The sequence below is a fragment of the Dermacentor silvarum genome, chromosome 8 (genome assembly GCF_013339745.2).
Source record: "Dermacentor silvarum isolate Dsil-2018 chromosome 8, BIME_Dsil_1.4, whole genome shotgun sequence".
Lineage (NCBI taxonomy): Eukaryota > Metazoa > Arthropoda > Arachnida > Ixodida > Ixodidae > Dermacentor > Dermacentor silvarum.
This window is the reverse complement of record NC_051161.1, coordinates 58,015,650-58,041,695: the sequence shown is the minus strand read 5'-3', so window position 1 is coordinate 58,041,695 and position 26,046 is coordinate 58,015,650. Positions and strand designations below refer to the sequence as shown.

The window sequence follows — 26,046 nt, the reverse complement described above, 5'->3', positions numbered from 1 at the left end:
ACTGCCAACTGGTTATTCTTGGGAATCAAAGCATAGGCTATTTCAAGCGAGAATCCAGGCACGTGACCACATCGTCGCTTACACATGTGCCGATAACATAAGAAAATTCTGCAGACGAAACTGTGTAACACTGCAATACAAAGCCCGTTGCTTCAAGACCCATGATGTCGCTGAAGGGCTTGGCCTGACAGTGCCAACGTGGGAGAGGCCCGCCTCGGCTTAAGTCGAGCCTCCGGACCTCTTTAAATAAAGTTTTCACACACACACACACACACACACACACACACACACACACACACACACACACACACACACACACACACACACACACCACACACACACACACACACACACACACACACACACACACACACACACACACACACACACACACACACACACACACACACACACACACACACACACCACACACACACACACACACAACACACACACACACACACACACACACACACACACACACACACCACACACACACACACACACACACACACACACACACACACACACACACCACACACACACACACCACACACACACACACACACACACACACACACCACACACACACACACACACACACACACACACACACACACACACACACACACACACACACACCACACACCCACACACACACACACACACACACACACACACACACACACACACACACACACACACACACACACACACACACACACACACACACACACACCACACACCCACACACACACACACACCACAACACACCACACACCACCCACACACACACACACACACAAACACACACCGCATTAAACCAGAACGTGTACCAATCTATGCTACGCAAGAGGAAAAAAATAAACCTTTGGAGGAAGCTTAAGCTTCGCCTTAAGATGGAACGCGATAGCATTCAAAGATCCCTGGCTGGCTTATCGGGCTTCCCGGCAACTGCAGCTTTCTTTTTCTCCAACTTCGCCTCAGCATACGGCTGCCCTAGGGAGCCTACACGCAACGCTATTGTAGGTTGCCCTAAAGCCCCTGGAAGTTTTTTTTTTCAGGGGAGGAGGAGGAGGAGGAAATAAACTTTATTGAAGACAAGGGGAGGGGAGCCGAGATCAGGCAGAGGGGGCTAGGGTGGCGTCCAGCTGGCCGCGACCTTCGCCACCCAGTCCGCCAACCCGGCTTGGGTTTGAGGGTTACTAGATTTTAGTATGGAGTCCCACGCCTCCTGTGAAGGAGCTTGCCGCAGGAGATTTCTTGGTGGAGGATTATTCCTGCAACCCCATAGAACATGATGCTGATCGGCTGGATCTGTGTCGCAATATTTACATTTGAATTATGTTCGCTTTTGGATATATAAGAAATAATTTTTGGGACCTAAAATTTCCTGTTTGCGCCCTCTGGAGACCCGTGGCTTGCATTCGACTAAGGGTGGTGGAATCCGGTGGTGGATATATCCGCCGGTCCTCCCTGTAAACGGTGACAATTTCATTGTAGCTGTGACTGGTCGTCGTTCCACCTGGTAGCGGTCCCGGACATGCCTCCACCTCCCGGTTAATTAATTCTGGGGCAGCACGGTGGGCCATTTCATTCCCGCCATTCCCAGAGTGGGCCGGCATCCAGATAAGCGTAACCTTGCCAGCCGGTTCGCTCAGTATTTCGGAGGCTCGTGGGCCTACCGACCCTTGCGTGTAACTTCTAATAGCTAACATAGAGTCCAATATTATGAAGCTGTATCGCGATGCTCCTATACCAAGCGCAATCGCGGCTTCCTCGGCTTGGTGAATGGAGCCTGCGCTTATTTTACGTGAGCTCACTGTCTGGCCTTCGTTATTCACTGCCGTAGTTGTGAATGTGTGTCATGAGCCACAAAATGAAGAAAGAAAGAAAAAGAAAAAACAGAAGAAGAGAACAAGAAGACACGTGGAGTCGGTGACAGAAATAAAGAAAGAAGAAGTTAGAAAATAAGAGCGGTCTCAAAGGAATACAACATGAAAGCAAAAGAAGAAGCACAAAAGTGCACGCGCAGCTACGTGGCCAATGGGATAAGGGACACGTAGCCGAAGAGAGCAGCCCAGCTACGCTCTGGGACGACGAGGGGCAGAAGGAGCCGGAGGCCGGATACCCTTACAAAAATGAGTTTAGACTGTCTGTAGAATGTCTATAGACTTCTTCTAGACAACTTTGCCTTTCTATAGATTTGTTCTTTTGTTGATAAATAATCTATAGACTGTCTATAGACAAAAGTTGATAGGATTTTTATTTCTTTTTGTCTACTCACATTCTATAGACAGTCTATAGAAAGAAGTCAATAAGGTGTTTGTTTCTTCTTGTCTACTTGCTCTCTATAGACTATCTATAGAAAAAAGTCGATACAGACTCTATTTATTCTTGTTCATTCATTGTCTATAGACTGTCTATAGACAAATGTTGATAGGATTTTTATTTCTTTTTGTCTACTCACATTCTATAGACAGTCTATAGAAAGAAGTCAATAAGATGTTTGTTTCTTCTTGTCTACTTGCTCTCTATAGACTATCTATAGAAAGAAGTCGATACAGACTCTATTTAGTCTTGTTCATTCATTGTCTATAGACTGTCTATAGACAAAAGTTAATAAGATTTTGATTACTTTTTGTCTACTCCCATTCTATAGTCGGTCTACAGAAAAAAGTGGATAAGATGTCTGTTTATTTTTGTCTACTTCCTCTCTATAGACTATCTATAGCAAAAAGTCGATACAGTTTCTATTTATTCTTGCCCATTCATTGTCTATAGACTGTCTATAGACAAAAGTTAATAAGATTTTTATTTCTTTTTGTCTACTGCCATTATGTAGTCGGTCTACAGAAAGAAGTCGATAAGTTGTTTGTTTCTTATTGTGATCTTCCACTCTATAGACTACGTATAGACCAAAGTCGATAGCGTGTCTATTTATTGTTGTTCATTCTGTGTCTAAGGACTGTCTATAGGCGACAGTCGATAAGGTGTTGATTATTTTGTATACGCCCGGTTTATAGATTTTCTATAGGCGAAAGTTGATAAGGTGTCTACTTCTTTTATCTATTCCCCGTCTATAAATTTAGTCTTGACAAAAGTCGTTAAATTGTATTTTTTGTCTATATTAGCGGTCTATACGCCGTTTATATGCAAAATTTTTTCTGTTTGCTATTTCTTTAGCCGATTGTCAGTTTATAGAATGTCTACAGAGAAAAGCAATAAAGGTCACCATGGCATCTCTGTCATTGAATTACGCAGTCCTTAATTGTTATTTTACCAGATGATTAGGTGTTTAAGAGTGTGCTAGCTCGCCGAGTTTCATCCAGTATTGCACTGGTTGTTAACATGTAACCTCTGGGCCCGGCACCTATAGTTAGTCGGGAATGCATCCCCAACGATAATTTTTCCTTGCGAACCACACGGAGGCGGCATATATACTTCTATGTGATTGAAATTATTTTTAATGGCTTCCTATATCCCCCCCCCCACCCCCGGTGAAGGCTATAGGGTGGGATATCACCCAAGATCATGTTAACTCGAGCGAACAGACCGTATACCGATTGCGGTATGCTGTGAGATGAACTAAAGGACAGCCGATATTGTAAAAGTGTTATTGCTTCAGGTTTACTTGCCGTCTATAGACAAGAGTCGTTAAACTCGGCCCAACCCGTGTACGCTGTAACCAAGCGGAGTTACAGGCGGATAATACGGAGCTACGTTTGATATAAGCCACTGGGATTGAATATACTGCTGACATTTCTTTAAAGCCTTCTTGTAGAGTTTATTATAGACATGGTGTATATACTTCCGCATTTGTTCACCACATTATATGACCTCCGTAGTCGCTCTCGGCAATCCCAAGACAGTCTTTACAGTTGTTTTTCATAGCATTACTTTTGCGGCAGTAAAATAAAGAAAGCAAAATGCCGATCCAATCATGTAAATCGAGGTTATGAATGCCAGTTTTAGCGAGAAGCGGATTACAAACAGGCATCATGCTAACAGCACATGCAGAGACTTGTAATGTGTACAGCTGACAACGCAGAATTTGCTAGTGTGCGATGAACCGATGTCGTGTATGTGGTGTGCGCCTTATGTGTCGTCTGATTCTCAGATACTCTTTAGGTTCTCCCCATATCTAGGCTGCATCACTAACATCGGGTGGTTTTTCGCAGACTGATATCCCGCGCTATAAATTCATTAAAGCTTCTCGTTCACTTACAATGTGCGCTGATACTCTGAGCCCACCCAGTCCTTTCCAGGCGCTATATGCCTGTGCGGCCGAGCATATGCGTACGTCATTAGTGTATTGATTGCTTTGACATATCACCGGAACAGACTGCACTAACATGTGCGCAGCTAGGTATCCCATTTGGCGGTACGTTGAAAGCTATGCTAGAAATGCACTACATTACTCATCGTCGCTGGCCATAATGCTAGCGCCTGACGTGCGTGCTAACGGTTTTTACAAACACTGCGTTCATCCAAGTGTGCACTCCTGCTCCATGCGATAGCCCACAGCGTTTGTAATACAGCGCGCCAAGGCATTTCCTTTTTCCATGGAAAGAACTGAAAAATGGAAGGTTAAAGCAACCGGTTTCGCGCGCATGGAACGCAGAGAGAGAGAGAGAGAGCGACAATAAAAAAAAGAAAAAAAAAAAGAAGAGAAACGGGCAAAGGCGCTCAGATTTCTCGGAGCACGTACGCCGTCGCCGGCCGGAGCGCCTGCGCATGCGCAGCGGCAGCAACGGCGGCGCGCCATCTCTCCGCGTCGATTTGAATTCTCAACGGCTGCGCCAGGCAAGTCAACGCTTGTTGCTGCTGGTGAGCTGCCTGCACCTTGGTGTCTGTGTATTCGTCTCGACTTTGTGGCATCACACGTCAACTACACTGAACGGTAAGTTTTAGCGAAGATGTTTTCCGTCACTAGCTCATGACTAGGTGAGCGTATTTCGTAGCGCGAACCGGCTGCATGTAATGTAGGCGACTCGGGCGTAGTGTCGGTTTGACGTTTGCTTTGTAAACGCGCTCGGGTTCTCGATTCTACTATAGGGAATGTTTAACGGCAAGCGATCGCTCGCGCTTGTTCATTTCACCGTCATTGTCAATGTCCGTGAAAAAGGGAATACACCATGTTTAACGTGGATACTGAGCAGAAATAAGCGCGGATTGTGTGTGTTAAGCGGCGTACTGTGGGCAGGTCTCGTTTTGTGGCGCTCGATCGGCGGCCATAAACGCTGCGCTGCCTGTCTAATAAAACTCATCTAAAGCGCTTTATGTATATACCTCGAAATTGTGCTACAGTGACGAATTGTCTAAAAGAGACGTACTATCGCGATGGAAAGAAACGCGAACAGCGGAGCGCGTCGCCGAAGCATAACTGAAGGCATAGTGCGCGCCGTCCAGTCATCACCATGGACATGCGCGCATGTCCGGTTTGATTGCTCTGTGCGATGATGCACCCCCTATACTGCGATATTTTTGTTTCTGTTAGTACAGTTTGCGCTCTCATCATTACTGCGACGTCACCTTTTGTCGTTTTCAAATAAAAGAGAAGTAAAATAGAAAGAAAATATCGCAATATAGGGGGTGCATCATCGCACAGCGCAATCAAACCGGACATACGCGCCTGTGAATGGTGATGACTGGACGGCGCGCACTATACATTCAGTTATGCTTCGGCCACGCGCTCCGCTGTTCGCGTTTCTTTCCATCGCGATAGTACAGTTGAATAAATGCTAGCGTACTCAGATGAAAGGCCGTGTTTGCGGGTCATGCATCAGCAAGCCGCGTGTGCTGCCGTTTTCGTAAGTCAAAAGTCGGAGTATTTATGGGGCTCCTGGCAACCAGTATAAATATATATAACCGCAAAAGCTTTCAGAGCACGAAACTCGCGATAAGCTCAGTCAATCGCAGCTTCGCAACTTAACCGAAAGAATTGGAGAACAATAAATTAGTGGCTCGGGGAAGCACGCTTTACACGTTTGAAACTGAAGCCATTGGGTTTGAGGAGAGTTTGAAGATTTTCTGTGCTGTGCTCGTGTTGCCATGAATTACGAACTTCGCCAAGCCCTTGTCAGCTTTATTAAACAAGTGATTCAACTCAGCTGAATCTAATAGTGCATTTCAAGTGACTGACGTGTCATTCTTTATAATTACAATTATGCAAGCATTAAACCACAATATTTTTTATTGCCCCTAAACAGCGGGTGTCATAGACTGCCAGGGAATTTTCATGAAAACAGCCAGGGAAAGCTTGGAAAAACATCAGGGAAATTGAAAATGACAACATAGGTATGCTGTCTTGTTATTTCCATACAATGTTTCCAGAGAATCGCTGTCTTAAACATATTTTTGAAGCATTTCAACTCCCCCCAAAAATTACAAATTGGTATCATTTTCTGAAAAAGAAATGAAAGTGAAGCATGCTGACATGGGACATTTCTTACTCAATCTTTTTGCGTTGCCTAAGTGTCCTGAACCTCGAAACTCTAGAAAAATATACTTATGTTATAGAGCGCCTTCAATTATTTACTTTGATAGCATTCATTGTAATGACAGTTCAATTTTGTTTCCCAGGAGGTACATATGTGTCGTGCCACAACACAGAAAGTGCTCACGGGGTATTTCTGGTGCTCATGTGGTATACCTAACTTGCAACCGTGTCAGCATGCCCAAAAGATATGATTATCTATAGGAAACTAAGTGACCATATCAACACAATCAATCCATCTGCCTTCTATTGAAGTTATGGCCAATGATGTATCAGTTAAGAGTATAAGAAAGACATTTAAATGTGTATTAAGGAAAATAAATGACAATCTTTGTCATGATACGTTCAATACTCCAGTCACTCATTTGAGCATATTATTCCGCACGAGTATATTTAATTACCAGCCAAAAATGTAAACAGTCCGAACTGTGTAGCCTAGTTTCAGCAATTAATATAGAGATCATTTGGGTTAATTAAGTACATTAATGTGTCATATGGGCTTGTCATAAAATGTAACATACTGTTGCTGGCGCCAGCAGCAATTGTAACAGTTTAATTGTTCATCATACGGTAGAGTGAAACATTATGCGATGCTACTGTTTTGTATTGACAAGCAGCCATTAGGCATAGTTAAACCGTAATAAGGATTGACTTAAGTGGTTTGAGCGAATATATTAAGCTACTTTATGAACGTACAAAGAATACACATTTGTTATTTTTGCCTCACATTGTTGTATCTACATATTTGCAGCATGCACCTGCAGCACCTTCGGAACCGCTTACACGAAGGTCAAGGCCAGCCTGCCAACCATGCTTGCCAAGGGGAAGCAGCATTAAATATGTAAATATTCTCTTTTGATGATAGCATAAGACATGCATTTTAATAAATTAATGTATTATATCGTTCAATAAAAACATTTAATTCAATATCGGTGCACTTGTTTTCTTTTTTGCACTACATGAGTCTGCACTAGTGGAATTGCTTGAAATATTTCTTTCGGCTACATATGAGAGTACAGCTGGTTCAGGATCATTATTAATCTATTAACATGAATGCATTAATGCAGATGGGAAGCAACAGGTGCACATGCATAATATACGTTCAAAATTTTGTTGCCGCCATATGTAAACAAAAATTTTAACTACCTTGTAGATAGATTTCATTCAAGCGAATGCATTGCATGCGACTAAACTTTCTTCAATGTGCAATTACACAAATGCTCATGCAGCTTTACATAATGATTCACGGCTGCATACATTTTAGATTTTTGACTGCTTCCATCTGCATGCATGCTTTTCTATGTACAGTTCCCTATGTATGTTCCCATATGCATACTGGATACAATAAATTTTTATAGACATTTCCAATAATCTGCTTATTAGCAAACCCCAGCAGCGAGTGTTTATGGAATAACATTGCCTGCCGAAACATAGTTAGAAAAATGTGGTGTATTATCTAGTATATATGGTGTCCCAGTAATTTTAGCCAAGCTGGTCAATGAAAATGAAAGGTTAAAAACAACACGGTGCAAGATATATGATCATAAAAAGACCTGAAGGTCAGACCTCTGAATTCAAGGCCGAATGCACGCCATAGGTCTTAAAATCGGATCTTATTGCACCGTCTTTTCTTAATATTATTTTTCATTGAACAGCTTCAGTAAATTTAAGTTAGCTGGGACACCCTGTAAAATTGTAAGGCTGAAGTCTGTGGATTAGCTATAGACTGATCTACAGGAACTCTCTGTAGGTAGACTACCACATTCTACAAAAGGTGTAAGGCCATAAGTCCATAGACTGTCTATATACTGGTCTATAGTAATAGTCTATAGATAGTCTATAGACGTTTGTAGATATTTTATAGACACGTATACAAAAGTAGAACTAAATGAGCCTATAGACTTTTGTCTATAGACATTCTGCAGACATTTGTTTACAAAAGTGAATTTTCATTGATCTATAGACCGTCTATAGTCAGTCTATAGACTCAGACATTTTGTAGACTGGTCTAGAAAAAGTGTATGGCCATAAGTCCATAGACTGTCTATAGACTGGTCTATAGGAATAGTCTATAGATAGTCCATAGACATCTGTCTATAGACATTTTATAGACTTATTTCTACAAAAGCAGAACTATATAAGCCTATAGACTTTTGTCTATAGACATTCTACAGACATTTGTCTACAAATGTGAAAATTCATTGATCTATAGACAGTCTATAGTCAGTCTATAGACTCAGACATTTTGTAGACTAGTCTACAAATAGTGTATGGCCATAAGTCCATAGACTGTCTGTAGACTAGTCTAAAGAAATGTCTACAAAAAGTCTGTTGACATCATAGACAGATGTCTATACACTTTATATAGACTTTCTACAAAAATTTTTGTAAGGGGTACCACGTTTACTCCAGCGACATCTCACACACCAGGGAGACGTCGACTTCGATAACCGAGGGCACTTGCTATGGATCCCGGCACACACTGGACTGAACACCCCCAACGAAGCGGCTCACCGCGTTGCTCCAGGCCTCAATCACCGAGCATCATCGGAGGAAGAAGAGCCCCCGCGGGGTACTGCAAATGTCTGGGCGTGGGAGGATCGTATGACCAGATTCCACGACATCACGACACGTACACTACCAGTTACAGAGACGCGTATACCCATCCCTTCACGCTAGATTAGACAGGACGCAAGCGGTTCTTCTTTCTGGGGTTTTACGCGCCAAAACCAGTTCTGATTATAAGGCACGCCGTAGTGGAGAGCTCCGGATTAATTTTGACCACCTGGGGTTCTTTAACGTGCACTACAACGCAAGCACACGGGCAAGCGGTACACTACAGACAACGGATTCTTACAGAAACCCCAGACTCATGCACGCCATGTATCCAGTCATTTACACTCCAAACAGATGCACATCGTGTGGCGAAGTTGCCACGCTTAGTCACATGTCAGTGGCGCACTGACGGGGGGAGTTTCGGGTGTTGTAACCCCCCCCCCCCCCCCTTGAGGATGAGTTAACTCCCCCCCCCCCCCCCCCCCCACCACATGCGTCCAGCCCCACAAGTCCAACGTGTACACTCAGTGCTCTGTTCACATTGTCATTACAATTCAGGAGGTGACTTGAGGTCGAATTTTCCTGATGAACAAAAACAATCTATCACTGTCTTGTATTTCTTCATTCACTCCTAAATTACTTTGAGCAAAACACTGAAGAAATAAACATCGTCATCATCCTTGGTGTCATTATATTATTGTAATTATTAGGCATTTTATTTGCTGTTGGATTGCTCTCGCTAAAGCATGGAAATTGCATATTATGCAAAATGCAAAGTGCTTGCTCTCTCCCCCCCCCCCCCCCCCCCCGCCCCCGGCAGAGATCCTGGGTGTGCTATTGTCACATGTTATGGGAGTGTCAGGGCTTAACAAACAATTCTGACAGCGCCGATCCCTCCCTCTCTTTCACGGCCAGCCTTCGCCGGCGCTGGAAGACCGTACTGCTCAGCTCGAACCTGACAGCACAACTCTGGGCCGTCCAGCGAGCCGAGGAAGCCGCTTCGAGTCAAGGTCTCGGAGCCGCGTCCGTGGTGGGTGCCCAGACCCACTAAAAAGACGCCGGACTCAAATCTCACTGATTTGGAAATAAAGTTTACTTTATTCAGGGTTGCACGAAGTTGCGGACGTTGGGCCAAGAATGGCAGCACGAAATCCAACGGATGATAAAAGCTACCATGGAGCAGACACATGCGACGATCAAATATAGCGGTTTCCGTCAAAACAGGTTTGACAGAATCTTACAAGAATCTTCCATTCTGCAACTCCAAGCCTTTACTTCATTGCACTTATCACAGCCTAAGCAGCAAGTCAGTCAGTCAATCAATCAATCAATCAATCAATATTTTATTTATTACAACAAAAAACAGGAGAGACACCTGGGCAAAAAGCTGTCGCAGCAGCTTCACGAATGCCCAGGGTCACTTACATGGTAGTGGCAGTCACGAATAGTATATTCCATTTTCTCCACGAAACATTAAAAAAAATTTAATATAGGAAAAGCTATCTCTAACAAAAATAAATGTTGCTTGAAAAATAGCTACAATAATAAAATAACACACATTTTGAAAGAAAGAAAACAGGGCTCTATATTAACATTTTCGAAAGGTGTAAGCACACGTACATTGCAACATCACGAACATACATATTGGAATTTAGTGCTACCAGAATAAAGGTTGTACAGTATATTGCAATGTATTTTAATTAACTTAAAGTATTTTAAGGTACTTAAATAGTCAATTTAAATAATTTAACAATTAATTCCCATTGTAAAGAAATAAAGTGTTACGTAAATCACTTTTACTTAGGTTAACCGTGTCTTTATATTTGTTAAGTAAAGCTGTTATATTAGGTGTTAAGGATTGCAGCTTGTATACATAAGTGGTTTCGAAACCACGGTACCTTCCATACCTTGGGGTTTTGCGTACATTTTGTATTAGTGTGGGGTTCTAACGTAACAAGTGACGCAAAAAAAAATTGCAACGTATTCGGACGAAAAGTAAACAGCTTCTAATAGTCTATGCTTATGAAATTTGTCTACGCGATTTAGGCATAATTTAAGAAATATAACATTCGTTGGTGAATGTCGGCTGAATGCAGTGATCTCTACCATCTCTACTATCTGCTATCGGCTACTGATCTCTACTATTTGGTATGCTCCCGTGAGGTGTTGATAATGACGAGTACGAAGAATAAGAAGGAAGGAGAAGATGATGATGGAGGTAGTGGTGGTGGGAAAATTTAAGGAGGCGCTAGCACAGGCCACCATGGTCATTCTTCTTACCTCTCCGAATGCATCCTAATCTTTACACTTTTTTTTTAACACTAAGTTACATTATTCTAAACGAAAGAGTTCGCTTCATTGCGTGTTTTCACTTCCTTTGCGCCAACCATCTTCCAGCCGGCTCAGCTTCCGCGGAAAATCGTTTCCCTTACTGTTCTTACGACCGGTTTGGTAATGCCATCTACCGGCAAGCAATCACAATAGACAAGCTACTACTATCTCGGAGGCGATGCTAACATACGGAGCAATGAGGTTCTGGGCGGGATGCTTGAAACTCAATTCAAAACAAAACCGAGAGCTGTGTGACAACAGACTCAGCACGGAAGAATTATTGATCTACAGGGTTGTTTCGGGTGTGTTCAAGACGGATTGCGTGTCCGACTTTGTTATTTCAAGTCTAAGTCTTTCTCTTTGGTGTACGTGTCGCTAGTGCGTACGTTCTTCTTTGCGGCTCAGCTCTTTCATAAACAATGTTTAACCAAGCCATCTAACAACAGGTTCTGCTATAGTCTAAAAAAGGTCAGAAGAGAAAATTTCGAACTCCCAAGGTATGACAAAACACTACAACGGCGCCGGCCAACGACACAGAGCGGGTATGCCGAGATGCGACAGATACAATGACACGCTTGCGCGCTTGCAGGATGCATTCTTGCAGCTGAGCATTCCTTGTGGCTGAAGTACTTACAGAACACAAGGGCAACGTCTCCTTTGTGTAGGTCCATGATTCCGTGTCCCTAAAATCGCAGCAAAGGTTGCAACGTTTGTTAACGGTTATATCTTCTACTGTAGAGCTTCATTCATTCCTTCATTCATTTTCAGCATAGCACGAAAGTCTATCAATCAAAATAAATTGGAAGTTAAGAATCCAATTAAATGTACCATGCACTTCAATGATCTCAATCTTTAGCCTGCTGATCGACAGCGCGCAGTTACATACACCTGTAGACGTACAGCGTTTCTCTTGCTTATCTTCACTCTGCAGAGGCGAAGTTGCAACGCCTGTAAATTGCGAAGCTGGCCAAAAAGCAGTTTCCTGTAAAGCCGGTAGCTTCCTGTAAAGTTTCCTGTAAAAACAGTTTCCTGTAAAGCCGGATAGGATTCCCTATCGTAGACTACACCTCATGTATTTTGATCCTACGTAAAGCGCTTCTCCGCATGGACTTAAAACGTGCGGCAAAGCCACATGTAAAGGAAGACATTGGGAATTCGACCACGTGGATTCTCGGCTAGCGCTGCAGCATTGGACTTGTCAAGGACGTAATAACGAAGACGTATACCGGAACACGCTGATCACGAAGAAAGAAAGAAAGAAAGAAAGAAAGAAAGAAAGAAAGAAAGAAAGAAAGAAAGAAAGAAAGAAAGAAAGAAAGAAAGAAAGAAAGAAAGAAAGAGAAAACATGGCACTAGTAGTGACATTTGTGACACTGTGCAACCATAATGCGTCAGGAATGTTCTGGAGTAGTGTGCCTTTCCTCTTCTCACTGAATAAAATACAAAGATCCAAATATATGGCACTGACGATTCGTTTACACCAGCAGATAAATCAAGCACATTCGCTCATGGGCAGTGTTCAAAAGATATCATACATTTCGTCACCCATTGTTTCCTGCAGCGTGCTTTGTCTTGTATTGTACGTTGCCTTCTCATGGTTATACCAAGGGTTACTGGAGTTGGCTCTTCACTACTCATGCCTTTGACGCTCTAAAATTCAATCCAATAGAACTAACTCGGCTTTTGCTATGCGTTTCAACTCATGCGAAGTGGCATTCCACTTGCCTGAAAACTAGCAGTGACATCGCGGTATGCCAAAAACGTGGCCTTCAAGATTATGGCGCGCCGCGCTGTTGTAACGGTTGAATCCCGCAGTACCGCAGGCAACGCAATGTCGATGAACAACAAAAGCTTTCTCTTGCGAAGTTGGACAGCGCTTAATAGAAATAAAACACTTGCGTATCGTCTCCTGACCTGCTCTACTATACCGCGAGAAAGCCCTGGCCGCCCTGGCACAACGAGAGCATTTCCTAATTTATTTATTTATTTCCTTCATACATGTTACGCCCCATTTCGAGAAAAAAACAGTGCAGCAACAGAATCAACGAAAAGGCGAGACAACTCTTGCTGGGCTGTTTTTCTCGAAATGTTGCTCAACCGACAAACTCGATCAACTTCGCACTCTTGTAGGCTACGCCCCTAGCTATACGCCTCGTTGGCTTCCATTGCTCTGAAGGTGCAATGTAGACACCCAAAAGAGTTCGTGCGCACTTCGGTTGATCACCGTGTCATAACATGTCCCCCTCAAAGCTGCTGTCATCTACGTTTTCCGGTATTTCTATATTATACGTCGACGCTGTACTGAAACCATTTGATGGTACGTACATTGTTTAGGACAGCGTTTTTATGCCGACAGTCTTCAGACGTAGCCTTGCTGTGGTGTCAACGGTTGCGACCATTGTCCTGAGAAACTATATGTGGAAACTTGCATTAACAACTGGCAAGCAGCTTAAGTTATGGCTCGCCGCCAACAAGATATCGTGCTAAATTTCTTTCTTTCTTTCTTTCTTTTTCTCAAGTGGTTCGCTTGCACATCTTTCGTCCTGCTTTGCTCACCTTAATGCCTAGCGGTAGCTGGCCGACGTCTCTCATGGATTGAGCACATGCGGCGAGCAGAACCAGAATTCCAGGCAACCGAAGCATTTCTTTCCAGTAGAAGGTATCGACACATGCAAATATTTGGAGAAGACTCAATGAGGAGACAGCACTAATGAATTTTCATTACCGATGCAATCCAACAAGCATTGTAGTGCATGAGTAGAACTGAACTAGCACGCACTTGTCTAATAAAGACAAGCACATTCCAGCTTGTCTAATCAGACGGGTTACCATGATCGCACGTGTACACATGTATATGCATAGGGCACCCCCAGATCGCTGAAAATTAAATCTCACTATAAAATATTGATCGCGGGAGATCGGACAAAGTCGACGGACTTAAAGCTCGGTTGGCCCAGTTGTGTTTATAGAAGTCCTGAGTGAGGCGGAAGAGGTGGCCGCCAAGGAGGGCACCCCTCCCTCTTTCCTCGCTCCGGAAAAAAATCCTGGCTACGTCACTACCTGTTTGTGAACTTATTTGGTGAACGCTACCAATGCCTCACAAAAGGGACATTTAAAAATTTCAGTGGAATGCACATAAATATGAGGTACAATTATTTGACTTTGCCTGGGCAAAATACCCTGAAACTGTGCTGGTCGCTATATGTGGCGGGAGAAGTCAAGAGACCCTGAGATGCATGCAAATATGCTGTTCTGGACTACGGTGGTCTGGACACTGTCAAATACCGCTACGTTGCCAAATTCCAAATCTTCTCAGCTCTGATTGGTCCACAAGCTGGCTACGCTGTCTATGATGGGCTCAAAACGCCATATGGCGAAACTTGACAATAAGGTGGAATTTGGCACTTGGCGCGCGTTTTCAGTTCGTCGCATTGAAATGTAACACAAACGATTTTTTTTTTTTGCACTCTCGAAGAATTGAGGCTCCATAGCGTAATTACTGGGTTGACAAGCGTACATTAAAAAAAAAAAATAAACGTTGTCAGTATTATTCCAAGCCACAGATAAACTGACGTTAGAGAGGAGAACTGCCAGCTTACCATTGAGGCTGGTGCGATACTCATGCTTTTTTTTCTGTAAGCCTTGGTGTAATCTGTTCTTCGCAAGAGCACCTGGCAGTTTAAGTGAACACGGCTTAACACGAGATCCAATATTCGCATAAAACGAAACAGGTTGCAAGCCAGAAATACCTTGCCATCTTTTACCTCATGTCCGCTTGTGCAGCGCGCGCAATGTCGCGCGTTAAGTGATTTCTTTATTAAGTGGCAGATCCCGCCTAGTGGACATGGAGAAAGTTTCAGTTTTTTTATGAGAGCGTTTCCTGAAGTTCTTCTTCAACGTATTACGTTGTGCATTGCTGGAAGAAACAACCAACGCACCGGTAGAATGTACTAGCACCGGGGTTTGGTGGGTGTTCATCGCCTTTAGCTTATTTCACGAGGCAGTCTGGCAACGCCGCAGATCACGTGCATAAATTCGCAGTTCTTGTTTAGCAAGCGTTTGCAAGCGTTCTAAACAGTTTGTCCGTTCTTCAGTGTAATCAAATAATAAAGAACCTCGCGTTCCGTGCATTATGTAAGGGCGAGCGACAGCGAAGGACTGGTCACAAGAACGGAAACGCAGTCTGAACATGAATTTCGCCTTGATAGGAAGAGCGTTACGGTAGCGACGACAGTTGCAGCACCGTACACGGGGGAGGGATCCCGCGCAATCTGTGAGAATTTTATCTGTTATCAGGAGTGGAGTACGCTCACGCCTTGGTTTTAAATCTGACTAGTGCGTCGCTTAGCTGGAAGATGTTGGTAGTTTACGCTTGATGGTTTCGATTCTTCTTCGTCGTCTCCTTCCTTGTCGGTGTGATACAGCAGTGAGCACACTATGTGTGTTTGTGTGTGTGACTGGCTGTGGCTGTGTTAAGGTAGCTGTGTGCTGTCTGGGCGCCTTGAGTGGAGCAACCATGCGTTAAACGCCGGACGGATCTGACAAGCGTGTTCATTCCTCAGCGGTACCGCGTGGTGTAAACAGTACGGGCGCAATCAGAGGTCCGTTGTCCGACATGTTTGACAGCTGATAGCCTCCGGTGGTAATATACATCGGGTAGCGCAAAAGCAGGGAACTCGAAGAGGCCTGTGAAGTGCCCAGCAGCGCGGCAAGTCGTCTCCCTGTTACGTCTCAGGTCCTGGCATGCTGGGGCACTACTCAGAGGCCCGGGCCTACGTCAACAGGGACGAGGAGGCGCAGCAGCACGCTGATGTCTTCCTCGACTTTGACGACGATCCCGTCAGCAAGGAGGCCATTCAACACGACTGGAGCGGTATGCTCTTCTCACAGGAAGAGAACCCCTTCGTCGACGAAGACAACGATTTTATTCTCATCGCCGAGTGCAACGAAGTCCACGGACCGATGCCACTCGTGAGCGCCTCTCTCACTTAATCGTTGTTGTGTCGTTATATTGTATCGCGTGTGTTGATGCGATTTCAGCGCGCGTGCAAAAGCGCGTTCGCGCCGAATTCCGCCTCTCAGTCTTGGAAATGAGAGCTAGGCTCATAGGTGGTGCGAACATTATGTACCTCGATTTGTTTGTGAAAGTGGAGTCGTCACGAAGGTAAAACTTAGCCAATAATACTGCACTGGGATTTCAAGAGGACAGTCCTTATCATAACATTTGGGCATACCTGGGCCCTGCATGCAAATGTAGTTGCATGCAAGGAAAAAAAGAGAGAGAAAGAGAGAAACGAAGACTTCACTTTCTGCATGCTTGACATAAGACACACATTCTATTGTTATTAAGCTACCAGTGCACAACAGGGATTTCAGAGTGTCATAATCATGTTGCACTTGTGTGAACTTTGTCATCGAGCTTGTTTGACCGATGTCTATATGTTAGAAAATAAGACAACAAACTTGCTCAGATGGAAAACAAATTCTGCTAGCTTTGGGAGCTGTACCGTTGTAAGTGGTAAAACGTTAGGCACATGGCCTATTTGTTGATTTCTCTGGTTGTACACACCTTCGCAGGTGTTTGCTGATTCGTGAACACAGTGAAAAACGAGCAGCCTAAATCTGCCAACTGCTTGTCATTCCTTTGAGATGCCATCGCAGCTTTGTCTGTGTGTTTAATTACTACCTCAAGGTTGCACCCTTTCACTACTCTTACAGAAAACAGCACTCTGGGTGGACACGGCTGTGAAAACTGAATTACTAATAGTGTTGTAGTGAGCTGTGTGTGAACTAGTGGTGACAGCATCCATCATGCCAGTGTGCTGCACTTACTTTGGATGCGCATCAAAAGAACATGTTACTTTCTTGTCACGAAGTTTACACTCCTGTTTTGTTTTTGTTTTTGTTTTTTTTTCCTGCAGGTAACCATACCTCACAACATAGGAGACAGGGTGGAGAGCATAGACATCAACTCATTAGTAATCAGCATACTCTCCGTTGATTATCAGCAAGTAGGAGCGTGAGTATCAGTACAGTGAAATGAGATATGAAGCACATGTGCTTGATCATATAGCACTTGCAGGCTGCACCTCGGAATTTTTTTGTGCCGTTAATCTCTCCCAATTTGATGCAGACAAATGGGTGCCAGGTACGAGTGACAAAGATGCATACTTTGAACATTTAACACATGCATATGTGCACTGAGAGTTCTTGTGCTATCATATGCTCTGGCAGTGCTAAGATGAGATTTGCAATGCAGTAAGTGCTTGTTCTACCATCTGACACAGGCCGGCGTAGTGTTGTGCACAAATGCTGGCATGTATCCAAAAGGGCGAGCGACCTTTTGTTACTTTTTTTGGACCATTACCTGCCAGCAGCTTGCATAACCCTTGATTTGCTTGTACCTTTTCCTGATGCCATACATCAAAATATATCTCATCGAAATACGTCAGAATCCTGCATCATCTCTCGTACCTCATAGTCGATGTGTTCCTTTGGCTTCTTAAACATGATTAATAAATCAGTGATTCCATCTGATAATGATATTTGTGACAACCACAGGCGGCCCATATCTCTTTGGCTGATGTGCTGTTTCTACCTTATTTTTTGTTTATTTGTTCACCCACACCACCATAAACTGGTGCTGATGCTTATGGAGTGATACTGCTGCTGAACAGTTTTGGTCCTTATAGGAGAGCAAATATTGGTTTATACTTAGAAGAATGCGGTGTACTCAGCAATGTAAACCACATACGTAATTGGCCCATGAACAAACACCTTCGTCATATTGTTACACTATGCTAAATATTTAATGTTAACATTACCCATATATATATATATATATATATATACACAATAGTTTGTCTGATAGCTTTAAAATGTTACTGTGTTTGTATGTTTGTCTTGCTTGCTCTCAAATCAAGACTTCATCAGAACTTTGAACTGTAACTTAATGTTTGCACTACTTACTGCTATTAGTTAAAAAGTACTTTCTCACGTCGAGTTCTGCTATAGAGCTAAAACAGCTCCTCTAGATTCTCCATGTTCAGTGGTCTTTAGAAGACCGAGTTTTATAGCGGGTTTCCTTGGATTGCTCATTTTTCAGCTCATCAACATTCCCCAAGCTGGACAGCCAAATCCTGATGCCAAGTATACGAGATGATCTGCACATACTTGTCAACTACTCTGTCATGTTGGATCCCAAAGCAAGGGGTTTTGTTCGTCCCATGTGCATTGCCTATGCATCATCCGACAAAGGGTATGTGATTGTAATGTTCTGTACATTTTGATACGGTGTAGTGTTAGAATTAATTTTGTTATGGCAACCTTAATATATGTTAACCATTGATTTCATGTGCTTTTTTTTTTTCATTGTAACAATTGTTTTGAAGCTTGCATTGTGATAGGAATCGTAACTTTTGCCGAGTCATAGATGAACCTTGTACGTATTTTAACAAGATTCATTCCACCTTTCAGAAAATTGGTAAAAAATGCACGCTACATCCGATCTGCACTGATCGAGGTAATGTGAAATTCATGTCGTTTTATCTTTTGAAATCTTCATGTTTTATCAATGTTCATAAGGCTTAAATGCATCCTTTTATTCTCCTCCCTTTCCGGGACATCCCCATTCAAGGCATCTTTAGCACTGAAGCTATTCAACATCAAGTATTTTGTTCAAGGAATCAGAAATCTTCTCAAGGATGTCAAGTACACTAGAAGATGTATGTAGCTTTATTTATCTCTTCATGCTATTCAAGTTATGCACAATATATGTGCTAAAATTTGCAGGTTGCATTAAATTTTATTGTTGTCCTCTTACTGATAAAACAAGTTTGTTGCACCAGAGTAGTGTTAATTCTTTAGACACATAACTGGCTTTTTTACCATTTTCTCAACTTATTCAGTCCTCCTGATCCAGTCATTGAATATGAGACCTCCTATGTAATGCAGTAAAACACTGATATAATGATCACAGATATGACGAATCATTGGACATAGCAAAGTAAATATAAAATGTTTATTGCCAATATTGGCATGTCAGGAATACATGCCTATATCGAATACGAAATATATTGAAGGTGTTTTTCTATTTGATGCTGCTTTGCTATAATCGTGACAGCAATTTTACTGAAGGGAACTCTGCTTACATTATGTATAAACCAGATTGTGTTTCTATAAGCTTTTGAAGGCTTCTTTGCCTAGTGATAAAAATAGTGCATTTAAAAATTTTTTATTATGCCACCAGTAAACGTTGGATGTGGCCAGCGCTTGGAGACATTGAATGGAGCATCAATCTCTGAGGCAAGCTTTCACGAGTCGCTCAACAAATATGAAGACATGCTGGAATCTGCACTTCAAGAGATAGAGGACTCCCTGGCTGCTGGCTGCCCATTTGATGCAAGTGGAATGCTTTCCCTTATTTTTTCTTTAATGCTTTTTTTTTTCTTGAGTGCCTCTTTTACCTCGTGTCCTGTCTTGTCATGCAGTTTGAACTGATGCATCTGTATCAACTAGACCAGCGATCAACCCTATTAGTAATTATTTGTCTCAGTGGCCTTAGAAGCCTCTGAATAACATTCTCTTTCTTAATCCTGGAAAGCCCAAACATTGTTCTAGATCAAGGCAAATCATAATGACTTATTCAATTTATGTCTGGCTATGATGACGTTCATACAATAAGACATCAAAATGTTAATAGAGTAAAATTATGACAACTTGTTCATCCTTATATCTGGCTATCAGGAGCTAGAGGTGCGTGAACATTATAAAGTTTCAAATAACGAATTGAAGAGTGTCCTATTCAATTAGGATATTAAATTGAACAGTCACTACTATTTTATTGCGATATGTGTGCTGTTCACCTAGTGACCTTATTTGCACTAACACTCTGTCGATGCATAGGCTGACCATGCTCGCCGCATCAAGTACCAGGCCAAGGACTTGGTGCGTCACCTGCTAAATCTACCAAGGCTGAGCCCCGAGCTGGAGCGATTCCTCCAGTTTGCCACTGAAAAGGAGTCGCCTCACGAGGTCTGGGCTTAATTCTTATAGCATTCTTCTATTGCCTGCCATAGTAGCTTCATGGCTATGAAGTTACACTGCTGAGCTCATGGTAGCAGGTTTGATCACAGTTCGGCAGCTGCATTTTTCTTCACAATGCAAGAAATGCTCCTGCACTTATATTTATGTACACGTTAAAGAACCCTAGTAGGTCAAAATGATTCTGAAGTCTGCCACTGCAGAGTGCCACATAATCAGATCGTGGTTTTGGAATATAAAACACCAGAATTTAATTTTTACCATTCTTGCCTTGCACGATCAACGTTCATAGAATTGCAGACAGCTTAGGTTCCCATGTTGTTTATACTGCACTGTCTGTGCATAAGTAAACACTTGCATTTGAGGCAGTAGGAGCTTGCTCTGTTTATCCAAAACGTAATTGCTGTGATTAAACCGTTGCGCTGTTGAACACACACGGTCTATAGATCAAAAGTAGAGAGAGTTAGCTATAACTATTGTAATCAACAGGCCATGTTGCACCCTAATGTCTAACCAAAATAAAGATAACACCCGAAATGTTAGTTCTTGGGCTCATTTGCATCTAGAAAGCATTCAAATTATCCACATTTCAGTTTAATATGTTCACTGTCTGACATGTTTAGAAAAATTATGTTAGTCATGTAATGTAACTTTAGTCCTTAGGATAAGTAAGTTGAGGATGCCCATGACTTGTATGAACTTTTTTAAAAGAATTTATCACTGCATGTTAAGTCAACAAAATGATTTAGGAGGGCGCATGGGTCTTAGTAACTAAAAACACAAAAAAAGAAGGATAATGGTATTTGGGTTGTAAGCAGACTGATATATGCTTAGTGACTACTAACCATCAAGCAATGTAAAATTTCAATTTTTATTTGTTGTATTTTAAAAATGAGCTTTGTTTGTAGAGTTTTTTTTATTCTGCATTTTCTCAGAACACAAACTTTGGGGTCCTTGCAATTCTTTGGGAGTGATGTCTCAGCCGTCGGGGCACCTAGAATCGTAATTTTTGTCACAGCATATAGCGAAATGCATAATTAACACAATGATACAAGTAGCTTCTATTTTTTCTTTCGTGGCGGTGCATTAAGTAATGAATTAGCCACATTTAGACAGCAACAGTTTGAAGAGCTGTATAGTTATTAATACTTGTCATACCAAGAAAGTATTCCTGTCATTTGCGAACCTTATACTTCCAAGTATCTAGCTATGTGCCTCAAGCAATATTTTGAGGAGTAGTTCTTGCTCCATTGTTTCTGAAAACCATAGTAATTTATTTTCAGTTAGCTTTAGAACTAATTTGCCTATTATAAAAATTATTGCACATTTAAAATCAGCACAAGAAACTCTACAAGATTGTGCGGTTTCAATAAATTTGGTAAAGAAGGCTTTAAAGAAGGCTTCAATACCAATTTCTCCCCTTAAGCTGGTTGGTCTAATAAAAGCTACAGAGGTGGAAAAAGTGTGCATTGAGATTCTTGTGTAGAAATGCTGTTTTGAAATTCATTCTGAAAGCAGCTAGGCTATACGAATTCCTTCGGATATAACCTTAACCTTATGTGGCATGAAACTGTAGAAGGCCAGACAAAGCTATGTAAGGAGTCTTATTGTTTTTTGAGTGCTCAGAGAGTGGGCGTGTTCGCATGCACTGTCTGCTCTCCCGACGGGCAGCCTATCAGCAAGAGCAAGAGACATGATAGCAAGTCCTTTTGTTTTGTGGCCCGATAAGGCCACCTGCTCCATTATCCAAGAATGCTGATGTACTAGTGTCCTCGTGTGTGTGTGTGTGCAATTACGTAAAAGCTGTTTGTTTAGAAACTGCTCTTTGTGGCATGTTTGTTAAGCTGCCCTTGAGATAGTAACCCCGCAACAGACTGTTTTTCAGAGGCACAAAGATATCTTTGGCTTTCCATGCGGGGAAAATGCCTCTTACAATTTTACTGTAGTGCTCCCTTTGAACGTGTTGTGCTGTTATTGTGTTTCTAACTTTTCAAAATAACTTTTTGGGCTTGTTGGTGGAATCTCTTGTACATTCTTAAGAGCTTTGTGAAGGAGGCGTGCACAATAGAAGAGTACAAACTTACAAGTTTTGCTACCAATTGCTTAACGAAAAGGAGAGAGCTACAGAGTTTTCTGTTAAAATTACTAGGGATATCTGGTGCTGCAGGCCGCCCAGATACTGCTTTGAGGGATGGGTGTAGTACGTGGCGTTTTCTGTAATTTGGCATGGCTTCATTGAGAAAGCAAAGTACAGTTTCTTGTATTCTTTTTGTAGTTCAGCTGGTTTGCGTACTAGTTGCACAACATTTATTTAGAGCCCTATAGTGTAAAAGCACAAGTATAAAGCATTTGAAAAGGCAAGGACTGAAGGGGGAGGACACAACACGAGCGCTAACTTTCAACAAAGGTTTATTGGAAATGCTTTATACCAATTCTACATAAATGTTTATACCTGTTAAGCAGTCCTTGATTTTCTAGCACACAAATTTACATGTGCACAGTACCTGCATATATGTTTTTTAACACATTACAGGAATGTACCCTACACTAGTTTATGTGTTTCTAAAGCAGTCCTTGACTTTCTAGCGCACAAATTTGCATTTGCACAGTACCGGGCTTTCTCTGCCTTTACTCCGACACTTTGAGGCTACCAATCGCACATTCACTTATTGCTGTTCTCATTTTTTTCTATTATTGATAAACCTTGTGTAAGCTTCAGACTAATCGACTGTGGATGTTAATGTAGTAGTTTGTGTTCATTGTCAAATAGGCCATGTGTTGGAGCTAGTTTAAAGCACATCGCTGAATTGCTGAAAGCAGCACTGCATGCCTTCACAAAAGTGCTTATAGAACAAACATTCACAAGTAATTAAATCCAGCAATCATTAGTGTGATGATTATGGACGTTCGTCACTTGTTTGTGTTTCTTAAGACGAGAAAAGATGCACAAGAAACGCTAGTAGGCAAAAAAAATGTTTTTCTTTCAAACACACAATGGGCAAGGAAAGGAAATGAAAAGAAAGCAAAACAATATCACAGAGAAGTTTCATGCGCACACTGATGTACGCGACGCTCAGTCCTACACCACCGTTCGGCGTGTCAAGAGTTCCAAAAAATCATCTCGCGGTTTGGGTCATGACGACTCGCTTGTCGTTGCTGCGGCACGGTCGCCGAGGCGAGCTGAGGCAGAGGTGGCACGGTTGCTGCTGCTGGAACTGTCGCCAGCACAAGGCTGCGCTACCGTGTGCGGCGCCTGACTACGTTGAGGACACCACTGCAATGTCCGACCGCAACTCACGAGGACCGCGACCCAGGGTCGACCCACGCGGACAGCTCCTCGGTAGGCCTCGACCAAGAACGGCCCTCAGCAACTGCGCCCTGGCAGGAGCCGCTCAGCAGGCCTCGTCCTTGGTCCCGGAAAAGGCCTCCGCATCTGGCCCGGGTAGGCACGCCTTGGTCACTCGGCCGCAGCAGGAACGGCCTCCTGAGCTCTTCTTCCCGAGCATCAAACCCGATCTGCTGCCACCGTGGCTTCGCCGCTCAAGCTCCTCCACATATTCTCCACGTAGCACTTCTTTTTTTCGTTGTCTTCCTTGTTGCTTCCAGCTTCCGTTCCACCTGCCCTCAGCTCGCCTTCTTCACTTCGGTATGCGATTTCTTCGGTATGCACTTCTGTTGACTCCACAAGTACACGTAAAAAAAAATTATAAAAAAGGAATATTGTGTTCGTTCCCCAACATTAGCAATCGATATTGAGCTTGCCAGAAGCTGCTGAAAATCAGTTGTTAGAGTTGCTGTGCGGTTTTGTAAATACCTGTAAATTTTAGTGAACACCTGTAACTCTTTAGTGAAGCCATGCAGCACTGCTTTTCAGCCACTTGTATTGCATTATTAGATGGCTGCCAAGGAGCACTGGTGTGCTCTTAAATGGTGTTGGGATTCTTTTGAACCAAAGTGGCTTTGGAAATACTGTTATAGAAATGCTGATATACTGATATAGAAATGCTATAGAAATTGCTACAATAGCAAGTAACTTTGCTTTAACACCTCTAGCCCAGGGAGCTGAAGATACCATTTCAAAGGGACTATGAACACGGCCTGGTGCCATTACGGGACATCTGGAAGAAAGGCTTCATCCTGTGCATCTACTGGCTATATGTCACGTACAAGGTGATTAAGCGTACAAGTGTTCATTTCTTATTGTGGCACTTGGTGTCACATTTACCCCCCATTAGAGAACCCTGTATCGAAGCCACTGTGGGCCCTCTGGCGATCGGTTTTGGAAACACGCCTGCTCGCAACTTTGCAGCTGCTCCCTGTGGCTACTGCTTTTGCACTTAAGAAATTTAGAAAATTAGTTGGAAAGTCAAATAAAGCATTCCCAAAATGATCTTGCTTTATGAGAAAAGGTATGTGCAATATGTTGCTGCTCTAACAAATGGTAAAAATCAGACAGTGCTTGTGGATCATGAGGCCTGGTTACAATGTGAAACTGTCTGTATAAAGCTTTCTTTTTTCTTCTAATTTTATATCTTAGTTTGAGCTTGTGTTTCACATTCTGTTTATGCAACTCCCATCTATACTGTACTGTGTAACTGTGCTCAGTTACTCTGTTTGTAGGATTATAACAAGTTTTTCTCATGTCATGCATAAACAGTTCGAAAGAATAGTTTGTGCCTTATTTGGAATTATATATATATTCAAACTCAACACATTTCCTTTTTCTTTTTTTGTGAATTTTGTGCCTCGAATTGCTACAAACTTTACTACACAACTGAACTTTGCAGGAAATAAACTTCTCAGTGTCTTGCAAGAAAAGAGATGCAACATGTGTGGTAGGGGGATGAAGTATCAGTAAGTGACAGAACAATAATAGGCAAATGTTATGCAGGTTGTGACAGTACAAGGCAGTATAACTAAATTGACTTGCTTCAGAGAATATGTCTAGGGACTTTTTTCAAAGTTGAATAGTACACTTGTACCACAAGGCATCTGTGCATCTTCATTACAACAGACGCGGCTTTTCTGGCACTTGCACATCTTGCCCTTTAAGGATGAATCGATTGATCGTACATTACTTTATTGTGCCAAGGAACTAACAGAGACTGCAGTCCTCACATTATGTCAGTTACGTAGCCAGGGGGGGCACGCTGAGCACGTCCCCCCTCTCCCAAATTTATCTGTTAGTATGCTGCCTGCCTAGCCCTCCTCCCTCACCCTCCCCATCCCCTGTCAATTTCGTGGCACCCCTTGAAAACATTCCTGGCTACGCTACTGCATTGTATCCTTTGGTGGCATTGTCAAAGCTAAATGAAATCTAGTAATAGTAGTATGAGTAGCAAGGAGGTTTGCATGTTGCATAACTAGTATACTGTGCATGTCACCCATACAGTCCAGTCCAAAGGCATGAGGACTTCGTTTCACTGACAACATTAGTTACTATAGCAGCAAATAAAATTGGCAGAAAAAATAATCCACACTCTTCACTGGCAGTTTTGGTATGGTTAGCAAGGGCAACATCCAGTTCATCTCGGTTTCAATTACTTTTTTCTTACAATGGTGGCAAGCTCGACCTTACGGTTAGCACCTGCTGTTCTGCTACTATGTTAGGCCACTTA

The 26,046-nt window shown here is 42.6% G+C and overlaps 1 protein-coding gene and 1 long non-coding RNA gene across 8 annotated transcripts in view; both read left to right on the top strand.

Moving 5' to 3' along the window:
- Window positions 1-26,046, top strand: part of LOC119461279 (uncharacterized) — a 463,000-nt gene that overhangs the window by 395,300 nt on the left and 41,654 nt on the right. For 6 of the 7 annotated variants that reach the window (XR_005193959.2, XM_049672342.1, XM_049672341.1 and 3 more), the window contains exons 4-11: window positions 16,122-16,357; window positions 17,308-17,405; window positions 18,492-18,644; window positions 18,863-18,908; window positions 19,023-19,110; window positions 19,635-19,786; window positions 20,291-20,419; window positions 24,482-24,598. Coding sequence is in view for 6 of the 7 variants with exons in the window: in XM_049672342.1 (XP_049528299.1) it covers window positions 16,122-16,357; window positions 17,308-17,405; window positions 18,492-18,644; window positions 18,863-18,908; window positions 19,023-19,110; window positions 19,635-19,786; window positions 20,291-20,419; window positions 24,482-24,598 (1,019 nt within the window). In the remaining variant the exon portion in view is untranslated. Of the gene's footprint in view, window positions 1-15,422; window positions 15,660-16,121; window positions 16,358-17,307; window positions 17,406-18,491; window positions 18,645-18,862; window positions 18,909-19,022; window positions 19,111-19,634; window positions 19,787-20,290; window positions 20,420-24,481; window positions 24,599-26,046 lie in introns of those variants that run through there. The other variant, XM_037722520.2, reaches the window with a different exon arrangement.
- On the top strand, window positions 4,036-7,274 carry LOC125947511 (uncharacterized). The gene is made up of 3 exons (XR_007468348.1): window positions 4,036-4,903; window positions 6,213-6,300; window positions 7,251-7,274. It is a non-coding gene; the product is annotated as an uncharacterized LOC125947511 (long non-coding RNA).